Source organism: Castor canadensis, chromosome 3, assembly GCF_047511655.1.
Source record: "Castor canadensis chromosome 3, mCasCan1.hap1v2, whole genome shotgun sequence".
Taxonomy (NCBI): domain Eukaryota; kingdom Metazoa; phylum Chordata; class Mammalia; order Rodentia; family Castoridae; genus Castor; species Castor canadensis.
The window spans coordinates 1,153,159-1,166,198 of record NC_133388.1 but is presented as its reverse complement, the minus strand read 5'-3'; the positions used below and the strand labels follow the sequence as shown (position 1 = coordinate 1,166,198).

At 40.3% G+C, this 13,040-nt stretch overlaps 1 gene segment (V, D, J or C); it reads right to left on the bottom strand.

The window, feature by feature from the left end:
• Positions 1-257: 257 nt before the first annotated feature.
• LOC141421259 (immunoglobulin heavy variable 3-72-like) lies at positions 258-9,354 on the bottom strand. The segment is given in 3 exon segments: positions 258-450; positions 8,750-9,203; positions 9,309-9,354. Coding segments are annotated over 3 exon segments (693 nt in total).
• Between the last annotated feature and the right edge of the window lie 3,686 nt (positions 9,355-13,040).

Below are 13,040 nucleotides of genomic sequence, written 5' to 3'. Positions count from 1 at the left end.
TCCTAGTACAACAAAAATAAAAAATAAATAAGTAAAACATTGTTAATTGGGAACATCCCAGGACTCTCCATTTGGCTTCTATGATGTCTGGCATGTGAAATTTTCCCAAACAATCACCATGGACTCATAGCTCTGTTGTTCTTTTTCTCAAGTAATTAATCTCTTTCCTTACACCAGTCATCATCCTCATACTGTGTCATCTTAGCCCAAGCCAGTTGACTTCTCCTTCAGGTTTTTTGACAGACTCAGGATGTGTTTTACACAATGTGTCTTGCACAGTAATACACAGCCAAGTCATCAGCTGTCAGCCTGATCAGGTCCATGAAGGCTGTGCTGGAGGATCTGTCCACTGTCAGGGTCAGCCTGCCCTGGAAGTTCTGTGTATAGTTGGTCTTATCATTCTCAGGATCAAGCCGGCCCATCCATTCAAGTCCAGCACAGAGTAACAGACTAGATCTTGTGTAGGATGCACCTGAGGCATCTCACTGTGGTATTTGAGCACAGTAATAGATGGCTGTGTCTGCAGGTTCCATGCTGGGCATTGTGAGGAACACCTGGCTGTTGGAGCTGTCCTTGGAGATGATGAGTCAGATCTTCAGAAGTGGGCTATATTACCTATTATCATTCTACCAAATCTTTGCCAACCTGGCCAGTACCTTGCTGGGGGCTGACAATCCAGCCCACAACCATGTTAGTGGAGGACAGTGGGAAGCCAGAGAAGGAACATGTCATCCTGAGGGTCTGGGAAGGTGTGACCATTCAGGGCCAGACTCCTTCAGTGTGACCTGGGACAGGACCCCTGTGGAGATACACAAGAAGAAGGTGAAGCAGGTTCAGGTGATGACAGGGCACTTCTATCCCAAGGGAGCACTGAAGAGCACTCACAAGTAGGGAGAGTCAGAAGCAGGAGAGTTGAACACAGCTTGTCCACGGTGTTGAGCAGTCATGATCCAGGCTCTGTGAGGGGCTTTTCAGCCCAGTTCTGGGTGGAATTTAGATTTGCATTCCCCCCACAGGGATCTTTATCCTGATGGGTGAAATCAGGTATAGGAGTTCAGGAGGGGAGCAATCTGTGATGAGTATCACCTGTGCCTGTGCAGATTCCATTTTGGATCCCTATGGAGATGATCTGCCCCTCAGGACCAGTGTTGGCAGTCCCTTTGTTTGGATTAATTGAGTCACTTTTCCAGCAGATTGATGTTCTCTTTGGATATGCATCCAGGAATCATTGCAAGTATTGTTCCTCCCTAGAGGATTGGTGAAGAGAACAAGCCATGGGATTGAAACTCACATCAGAGGATGAGAACTGTGTGCTTGGGGTCCTGCAGGAAAGTATTTTAGACAGCTTTTTATTGAGCTCTCTGTGACCAACAGAGAAGGATTAAAGTCTACTATAACCAGTTTGGTAAAATGGAATCACAGGATAATGTGGCAATAAGATAAAATAAATGGGTTAAAGAAAGTGGTTATGTGGTGAGTACTATAGCAGGAAAAAGACTTCCAAATACATTGCTTGTGCTACCAGATTATTAATTTTGGGAACTTTTTGCATCCCACTCATACTTACAGCACCCATTTGAGAAAGCTAAGGTACCATTATTGCTGTCTCATCACTAAAATCTTTTCTGGAGGTGTTAAATGTGTGATACTATCTTTGTTTCAAGCTGTTCTTCAGTTTTCAATGAAGTGAAAACGTCCCACAGGACATAATTTGTGTGCTCCCCCATGTGTGAACAAGCTGAAGGGCAATGAAAAAATCACCTGCATCACAAGAATGGATGTTCCAGCAGAGCAGGAGGTGTGGAGGCTTTTGAAAGAAAGTGAATTCCACCCTTTTTAAGTGGATTTATCTTGAGCTGGGAGACCCGATGATCACAGTCAGGTTGTCATGCTGTTACTGAAGTATTTGTGCATTATTTTGAGATGTTTTGTGCTGTGCTAACTTTGTGCATCCTGCCATATCTCTGTTATATATTTTGCTGTTCTGTATTGAACTTTGATAATGAATTAACATTTAAGGATACCATTATTGTGTCAACTCCTCCTTAACGTGACCTTTGGTCAAATGCATCAGGTTGCAATATGTATGTTTTAGAATGTCCCATATCTGCCTTAATGACAAATAAAACCAAAACTAGGCTCAGGGGAATAACTGCTGCCACATGATTCAAGGGTTGTCTTCACATGCTACAGTGTGTGCAAAGGAAAAGCAGGTCTGTGCAGTTAATGGTCACCAGGGCTGGATGAGCCTGTGGCAGTGGGATGATATCTGATCTAAGAAGGGTGGGAAACAACTCAAAATGCAAAGGCAGGTGTCTCTCCATAACCCTGGGAAGTGCCTGTGTTGCTGCCTGTACTGTCCCTTTCCAAGGGGTTCCTAATCATCAGGGCTGTGTGGAAACACTGCCAAGGCACCAACAAGGATCACTAAGGGATTAATTCAACCCTGTCATGAGGATCTTCCAACACTGATGATGTTGTTCCAGGGATCTCATAAGACAAAACATACAGAAATCACTAATGTAAATGAGATCCCTCTGAAATATATTCTGAAAACAAAAAGAAGATGCACAAGGAGGATGAAGGGGAATAAAAGAAAGGGAAAAATAACAGGAAGAGGAGGAAGATCAAAATTTCCTGTGGAATTAATGTGTGATAACTCAAAAATTAAAGGGGAGATGTTTAGTTTAGGTTTTTGCCTCACAGATTCCCAATTTAGGTACTCATCTACAGAAATTCATCCACTGGAAAAAGTTCATTTCCTTACTACTAGACACCAAGAACACCGACATTAGGGACTCCCATAAAATTTAAAAGTATCCACTTGTGCACTAACTGAAATAAACAAAGATTAAATAGTAGACACACAGAGCATCCTTAATTTTATATGTAGTAACCAAAAATCATATATTCTCCCTCATATGCGGACTTTAGATCTAGGGCAAATGCAGCAATGTTTTTGGACTTGGGTCACACACTAAGGGGAGAGCACATATGGGAGGAATGTGGATAGGTAGGAAACCCAAAACTTGAAAATGTTTAATGTCCCCACTGCAGAGGATCTAATACAGTAACCTTAAAATGACACAGGACAATATGGGAATTAACGAGGAAGTTGTGAAGAAGTCAGGTAGAGATGAATGAATGCCAGTTGTAACACACCTGTTCATGGAAGCAATGCTAGAAATCTCTCTGTATAGGTATCCTTATCTCAACTAGCAAAAATACTGTCTTTCCTATTATTGCTTATGTCTACTTTTCAATAAAAAATGGCAGAACAGTTTCTGCCTGAAAGTGAGGGGGTTGGTCGGGTGGGTGCAAGGGGGACAAATGGTCCATATAATGTGTGTATATATGAATAAATGAATTAAAATTTTTTTAAATAAATGACTGTAATACAAACTTTTAACAGGCAAAAATGTGGTATCTATGTCCTTGTCTGAAGTCATCAGTGTTATCATTACAAGTGCTCAACAGTAACCCCATAGACTGTGATACTCTAACCCAGGAAATAATGAGTTATAGCGAGTCATTTGTGAAAAGACACAGAAAGATAGGGACACGGGTAGACCTTGCAGTTATTGTCTCCACACAAACAAAGCACATTGAACAAACATACTTAATCCTAATTAATTTTAAAAGAGCTTAAGAGATCAAGGAATTATAGCTCCTGAATTTATTATAACATAGCAAAAGATTCAATGATGAAGGCAAGAGGGATCATAACTGCTGAATATAGCATAACATGGTAAAAAGACTAATTGAAAAATGCTGGAGGGATCAGACCTTCTGAATTTAGAACAACACAGTGCAAAGACTCAATGGCCCCTTCTTCCAGGCCAGTGCTCAGGGACTGAACTACTGGAAAGGTTTTAGGCCAGGAAGCAAAGAGATTGCCTTCAGTATCCCTCTTCCATCCTTTGGTAGAAGACCAGAGACCCCAGATTCAAAGGACTGGGACATGGGCACAAGCACAGGGATTTGCATTGGAGGTCATGGCCAGGCATTGAGACCTAGCATTGTGCAGAAGAAAAAGTTCCTACCCACAAGGGAGGGCTCACAGGTGGGGCCGGCACATAAATACAGTGAATTATAAGTTTCTATCAAAGACTCCATGCCAGTTTTGGAGTGAATTTGGAGTACACAGTTCCACATTGATTTATTGTGGCCCCCTGGGGATGTGAGTATCAGGTACTTACCAGATTAGCATTAGCCTAGTTTGACAAGGCCTTGCTGGCCTTATAACAACCTTAGGCATCACAAGGTGGTACAATGCCACATCATGTGGGTGTAGACCAATGGTAGTAAGCTTATGAAACTTGTTCTGAGACTTAAGACCAATAATGAAACCTAACACTGGACAGACCCCTAAAGTTCTTATCCCCACACTGGCCTGTGACAGAAACTCTGAACTAGCCCCTGTACCAGGGTAAGACACATGGCCTCACTACCTCAGACCAGATTCAGCTGACTTTAAGTGTGGATGGTTGTGGAACTGTGCCACCATGACTGTACCTCAGCAATATGCAGCCCAAAGCAGCATGGGCTTTCCTCCCTTTGCAGTGACCTGAACAATGAATCAGTTGTGGGTCACCTTAGCATTGCTAGTAGCTACATGTCTAGAAAATGGGCTTGGGGGTTCCATTTCCATGGCGATTCTACAGAATCACAAAGGATTGCAAATAAGTAGAGAAATGTCCAACATCCTCAGCCAAAATGGAAATGCAGATCATTATTACACTAGGATTGCATTTGACCCAAGTCAGAGGACAATCATCAAGAAAACAGACGCTGTCAAGTGCTGGTGAGGATATGGGAGAAGGAAACATCATATTCCATTGCTGGAAATTTGAACTAGTGCAACCTCTACAGAAATCATTACTGAGTTTCATCAAACCTCTAAATAGACCTACCTTATTACCCTACTAATACCACCATTGGGCATATAACCAACAGACTGTAAATCAATAAACAATAGCGTACCTGTGGACCTGTTTGTCACAATTCTATTCACAGTAGCCAAGCTGTGGAATCAGTACAAGTAACCAACAATGAAAGAATCAATAAAAAAATATATATATAATATGAATATATAAATGTATATATAAATGTATATGAAATATGTATATATATATATACACACAATAATGTGTAATTCTGCTATGAAGCATAATGAGTTTGTGATGGTTGCACGATAATGCATGGAACTGGAGACTATCATTTGAACAAGATAAGGTGAACTCAAAAGGCCAAGATCATGCCTTCTCACATATGAGGACTCTAGATATAAAATAATAATGACAGTATTAATTATACAGAATAATAATGCTGCATGAATGTAGAGGGGATGCTGGCAGATGGAGAAATCAGTGGGAAGGTCAAGGGGAAAGGATTGGTGACTGGGGGGGTTAATAGGTTCAAAGTGTGTATATATATATATATGGAGATAGCACAATGAACCCTACTGAATACATTTTGAAAAGGAGAGGTGCAAAGAAGTTTAAGAATGCAAAACACCAGAACATGAGGATGAGTTTGATGGAAGTAAATGGTACTCACACAGGAAAATGCCTCAATGAAACACCATGTACAATCAATGAATGCTAATGCATTTTAATTATGTGCAAAAATGAAGGCACACTATATCAAAATCTATTATAAACATCAAAAACTATATGAAGAGGGAAGTTGATAGCACTCAGTGCCTAGATGTAAAGCTGAAATATCTGAAGTAAAAAATCTATCATTGTATTTTACAACAGTAGTAAAATAAGGGAGAATAAAACTCAGAATTATGAGAAATAAAAAAATTCTAAAAATTAAAGTAAATGTATTAGAGGCAAAGCAAGGCATGGTGGCTCAAGCCCCCAATCCTAGCTATCTGGAGACTAGGAAGATCAAGGTTGAGCCCTGCCCAGTGTAAATGTTCAAAGATTCAAACTCAACCAATGGCTGGGTGAGTAGCCCACCTGCCTCATACCTATGTGAGGAAGTACAAATATGAGAAAATGGTCCAGGGCACCCCTGCCTATAGCAAATGCCTCTCTTAAAATATCTAAAAGAAGCTAGTACTGGATAGTTGCTCAGGTGGTATAGCACCTGTGTATCAAGATTAAGGATCTGAGATCAAGACCAAAGTACTGATAAACATAAACAAGTAAATAACGAAGAAAAGAAGGGAAGGAGGGAGGGAGGAGTGAAGGAAGGGAAGAGTAAAGGAAGGAATAAAGGAAAGAAAAAAGGAAGGGATGAAAGAAAGAGTAGGTAAATTAGAGTCCTACAATTTTTTTAATTTCAAGAGAAAAAAGACCTGGTGGGTTCTAAATATAAACACAACTGAGAATTCCTCAGGCTAAGTAAGAAACAGTTAATAGACTCAAGTAAGAGAGATAGAGATGAAGGGGAACACATTACAACAGACTCCACAGAAAAAATATCACTAGATATTATTATGAAAAACTGAAAGGCAAAAATTTTGATAACCTGTAGTAAATAGAATAACTCTAGTTCATGTACACTTTCCCAAGGCTGAAACAGTAAACACTAAAAAACCTGAAAGCCTGAACAAAAACCAGTAATAAGACTGACTGTTTGATTAATAAAAATTATGCAGTGAAAGGATCCCATGACTGATGGCTTCTCTGCTGAAGCCAATATTGAAGAAAGAACAGATAAAAAGACTTCTTCAATCATTCAGTCATTCTAAACAGTGACTAAATTCTAAATTCACTTTGTGAGTCCTGCACACTATGATACCAAAAACAGGTAAGGACAGGTACCCATTCAAAATTAATGCAAAATCACATGTTGCACCAAATATAGCAATAAAAAGTAGGATATTATAAGCAAACTTAATCAGAGATGTAATATCTATATCAAGGAAAATATACAAAACAGAAGAAACAAAAACAAAAATAGAAGAAATTTGTGTTCATTTGTTAAAATACCTAATATTAAGATCTTAAGACTACTCGAGAAATGCATTAGTAAAGCTTTGAAAATTCCTAAAATTTGTATCAAACCACAAAAATATCCATTTTAGCACAAAGAATAAAGTACAAAGCATTGCCCTACCTCATTTTAAACTATAGTAGAGTAATTAACACAGCAGGACATGGGCATAAACACAACAGATACACAGAGGACAGAGAACAGAGAGCTAGAAGTGACCTGTGTGTCTACAGCCACGGTATTTCTGACAAAGGCTATGAATGCACACTGGAGTCAGGGCGGTATTTATAATAGATGGTTCTGGGAAAATATGACATCCACAGGTTGAAGAATGGAGGTAGACCACAATCTAACCAGTTATAAAGATCACCTGAAAATGGCATAAAACATAAATCCAAGATTCTTTCTGTGAAGCTACTGGAATAGGAAATGGAGGAAATCCTTGAAGTTAGTGGAAATGACAGGACTCCAAATATCAGGAATCAAGATCAAAATTGACAAATAAGATTCCAAACTAAAAATCTTCTGCAGAACAATAGAAACAATCAACACATGAAGAGGCAAACATGCATATGGAAGGAAATATATTAAACCATCCATCTGAAAAGTGGTGGATGTCTAGAATATATAATTAACTCCAAAATATCATTCCTAAAAACAACTTAATTAAAAACCCACAAACAGATATAAACATTTTTCAAAGAAAGACACACTTATGACCATATGTAAGTTTTCATGAAACAGTGTTCAATGTCACTATTCTCATGGGTACTAAACTCAAAACCACCATGAAGCTGAGTGTTTGTGCATGTCTGAAATCCCAGCTACTCAGGATATAGGAGGGAAATGATAGCTCATTTGAGAAGAGTACCAGCAGAGTTTGAGATACAGAGACAGTCCCAGTGACTCATGCTTATAATCTTAGCTTCTCAGGAGGCAGAGATCAGCATGATTATGGTTCTAGCCAGCCCAGGAAAATAGTTCATGAGACCATAAATTGAATAAAACCATCACAAAAAAAGGTTGGTGGAGCAGCTCGTGGTGTAGGTCCTGAGTTCAAACCACAGTACCACAAAAACACAAAAACAAAAGGTCTGGGGATGTGATACAAGAGGTAGAGTGGTTGCTTATCTTGTGCAAGGCCCTGGTACCAGGGTGACAGTTATCATGACAGAGCCACAGGACATGGCTCACAAGAGACCTAGATGCTGTTCCCTGAGGTGTCCTATCTACAGGTCTCCCCACAGTTATAGGGATGGAGTTGATTCCGTGACAGAAAAGGTAGAGCAAGGTGAGCTCTGTGCCCACATCCTGTGTTGCCTGATCATCTTAACACCGACACCCAAGGCCCACATTGATTTCTCAGGAGTCACCTTGCGCAGAGGACAGCAGGAAGCCCTGGGAACGGAAAGTGGAAAATCTCATCAGTCTGTCCTGGGGTTCTTCAGGAGCTGTACCCTGAAACACACTTGAGATAACAGTACATGGAGCAGCACTGGAATTAGGTCTCAGGGGTCACAAGGTACATTTTCTGATTGAACAAGCAGAAAAGGAGGTTGTAAAAATTTGTTCTTGAATAATAATTTAAAATAAATTGAAGTAAAAGAGTAGAATTGGGTTTGTGTGGTACAGATGAGCACAGTTCTACAGGAGGAATGGGGGAAGACTTGAGACCTATTAGGTTTTATGGGTCAGTGATCTGGTTTCTCCTCCCTCTTGCACACAACGTGAATCCCAAACTCTTGTAACCAGGGGTACCACTGACTCTCTGCCCAGACTGACATGAAAAAAGAGTCACCAGCATCCTGGAACTTGTTCAGAATCTGCTATGGGTGATGACAATGGAGAATCTCCTAGTGCACTGCGTGCCCTGCTGGTCTTGATCCCTTCGCAGCAAGGAAGTTTGTGTCTGGGCTCTAACTGTAGTTTATCCACGGTGTCTCTTGCACAGTAATACACGGCCATGTCCTCGGCACTCAGGCTGTTCATTAGCAGATACAGCATGCTCTTGTCATTGTCTCTGGAGATGGTGAATCGGCCTTTCACAGATGCATTGTAATCTGTTGTGTAACTATTAGCTTTGTTTCTAATGAAACCCACCCACTCCAGTCACTTGGCTGGAGCTTGGTGTACCCAATTCATGTAGTAATCACTGAAGGTGAATCCAGAGGCTGCACATGAGAGCCTCAGGGAACCTACAGGCTGCACCAAGCATCCCCCAGACTCCACCAGTTGCACCTCACACTGGACACCTGCAAACACAGAGAGTTGTGGTCAGGAAGCTGTCACAAGTACTCACTGTTCCTCTCACTCAGGTCCACTCTCACACTCAGCATCTCTTGTTCTCCATCAATCACCTTTTAAAATAGCAACAAGTAAAACCCAGCTAAGCTCCAACTCCATGGTAAGTGGTCTGTATTCCTGGGTGATAACTGAATGGGATTAGCTGGGGAGCCAGGACTGGGCTCCTCTCCCAGAGTTGCTGGGTCAGGGCTGGGCTGGTACTTATGGAGAGAAGGAAGTATTATATGCATGCTTGTTTACTATATAACAGGCTCAGGTGTTGGGTGTCAAAGAGAAGGCACTGCCAAGCTGCTGTGGGTGTGCTGAGAGAAATGTGCAATCATTGATAATATCTGTTAAGTGCAATTTTTGTTGGTGCTTTATTAGCCAGTGAACATTCATTATTTTATCTCAGTGTTAGCATGCATGTAGTCACACATTCCACTCACTTCTTACATGGTACAAACATATAGAGTCAAAAGCTGAAAGATGTGTGATATCTGCTAAATACAAACTCAAGTATTTGGACCTGTAGTCCTATCCACAATTCTCCACTTCCTCTGCCTCTTAGTGAAATCCAAGGTAGAGCTGGACATGCTTAGTGATGGAGTCCACCTCTCTTCCTCTGTAGAGAAAATGATGCCATTTTCATACATCTTGTGCTTTTCTAAACATAAACCAGCAATGAAGATTCTCTGAAACATCACTCTGGAATCTCCAACATTTCCTGTGTTATTATCTCTCCATCCTTACCTGCCTACGTTTACTGTTGTTTATTTGTAATAGCTTTAATGAAGTATAACTTGTGCACCATCATGCATATGTAAACGTGTACTATGTGATAACAATCTATAAAACCATCACCATTACCAACACAGAAAGAAATCTATTTCCCTCAACACTGCCTCTCATTTCTCTGAAATTTCTCCTTTCTCCAATTTCCTCGCTCCTACACTGTCCCCGGGCAACTGCTGATATTATTTTTTCTAATTTAATTAGTTCTATTGTTCTGTAATGTATAATAGTATATAATATATACTTTGCTTTGGTTTATTTTACTAATAAGGAATGCCTGTGAATTTAATCATGTTTTACAAAGTACACATTGATTGGTTGTAGTGAATGGTGTTTCTTAAATGAACACATTAATCAAAACTTGTTTGACAATTAGGCTACCTTTTGAAAAATGCAGGCAGTAGATATAAATTGCATTTTAGCGTACAAAAAAATTCCAAATTGTCAGCTTTTCTTCAATACTTCAGATAATGGAAAATATAGAAAAAACAACACAGGAGGATCAAATCAGAAAATCACAGCATCTTCATGTATAGATCTAAAGACTTGTATTCCTGACTTGTGAATCTGAGAAACTCCTTGAAAATATCCTTCCTGCTGCTCCTTGTTGCAAGTATCAGATACATGCTCCCTCTCAATTTGGATCAGGTCTTGAGCTAAGACAAACCCACAGCATTGTGATTATTCAAACTACTTGAGGCAGCTGTGGTAAATACAAATAGGACTGTGCTCTGAGCATTCTACAACCACCCCCTCTTCTACAGAATCCTGAGAGCACCGCTCGTCACCATGGGCTGCAGCTGGAGCTTCATCTTTTGGGTGGCACATGCACCAGGAAAGGGGCTCTTCAGTCCCAGGCCTGAAGTGGGGCCAGAGTTTGACATGGAATTGATGCACACCACTTCCTTTCCACAAGAGTTCATGCCCAGGTCCTGCTTGAGCAGCCTAAATCTGTTATGAGGAGGCCAGGGAACTCAGTGAAGGTGTCCTGCAAGACAGTCAGTTTCACATTCATCAGCTACAATATGCACTGAGTGAGGCAGACACCCAGACAGGGACTTGAGCGGATGGGCAGGATTGACCCTGAGAATGGCACAACCAGATAGGATCAGAAATTCTAGGACAGTCTGACGCTGAGAGTGGACACAGCCTTGATGATGCAGAGCAGCCTGACAGCTGAGGACTTGACTGTGGATTGCTGTGTAAGATACACAGTGTGAAAACCACACCTTGAGACTTTCAGAAACCCAGAGGGAGAAGGCAGATCCCTTGGGGCTGTTGTGACATGGAGGATGTGGGTGAAGCATAGCCTAGGAAAAGGGCTTTGTCAATTGGGGAAAAGAACAATAGAGCTACAAGTCCATTCTGATTGTTTGGGTAACTCAGATCCCAGCCACCATACTAGGAAAACACAGAGTAGGGAAATTTCAAATTAGCAATGTTTTATCCATTCATTCTTTATTATTGTTGTGCTGGGGGTACATTGTATCACTTACAAAAGTTCTAACAGTTTATCACAGATGAATTCATGCCCTCCATTATTCCCCTTTTTCCATCTCCCCTGATGCCTAGAATTTTCTACAACTGGTCTCATGTTTCCATTTACATACATGAATATATATTATTTCTACCCTCCTGAGCCATTTCTATATATCTTCTCCCAAGCATTGTTACTAACTCCACAGAATGAACCACTTTAGCCTTCCTGTTCTCCATTTTTAATGACCTTTTTGTTTAAGTTTGCTTCACACACGTTTCATTGAGATATTTCTATGTATATGTAAAATAATGTGAGTTGTTTTGTGCCCTCCATTTTCACCTTTCTTCCACAGTCCCAATCTTATGGAGATTTAAACAGGTTTAAAATTTTTATATTTATTTTTCTTGTGAAGAACATCAACCACATTCACCTTCTCTACTTCCTGTTTTACATTCCCTCTCTTGCATGTTCCCTCCCCATAGCATGACCTGCTTTTCATAATATTGCTTGTATTTATGATAGGTCTACATCACAAATCTGAGAGAAAATATATTCCTTTGTCCTTCTGAACCTGGCTAACATCCCTTGAATTGATCTTCTTCAGTTCCATCCAATTACAGGCAGATGACAAAATTTCAATCTTATTTTTGGCTGAATAAAATTCCATTGTATATAAAAAAAATTCATGATCCATTCATCAGTATTAACACATGTTTGAATTCTAAGGAACATACGTTTATGCATCTATAGTATAAGAAGCATTGTGCTACATTGTTTCATCATGTGTTAAGTATATTTCTAGGAAATGACCACGATGATGGTGCCATTTTCATTTTCCTGAATTTAATTAATTACAGAGCTTGTTTTTATTTATGATGACTGTTTATAAAGTGTGCCTCCATTATAATCAACGTTTTACCTCAACTACAGCCCTTCACTAAGACCTAAGAGACCCAATCCTAACAGTAACTAGCAGTTCTTATGGACAATCCAGGAGCCTCAAAGGTGAGTGTCAAGGTCAAAGACGGCAGCACTGGTCCAGATAACAACTTTTGAAGCTTTTGAAGCTGCACCTGAAGCAAGAAAACCTGGGATAGAAAATCACAATGACTTGTGACTTTACTGTACAGCATCCTCACTTCATCCTATCTGAATGCATGAGACACTCACATCTGGGAGCTACCACCATTAAAAAATTGGAATCATGACTGTGCTTCTTATACATTATTTCACACAGTAGTTTCAAAATTGAGAAAAACCATTATCTAAGCAAAGGCATTATTTGGGTGAATCTGGTTTCCTAACTGCATCTGCATGTGGAATGCACTCTTATAGGTAGAAATATAAGTGTAGAGGTGAGGTTCTTTGCAGGGCTCAATACCAGTGCAGCAGGCTAGCTGTGCCCTCAGCGAGCTCACCTTCTATGTCACCAAGCACAGTGTCATCTTATTCCTGGACACGAACTTCGTGCAGGATCTTTTTAGAGTGCTAGATATATTTACAGATAAAGGAAAGCTGTGGAAATGTGAAA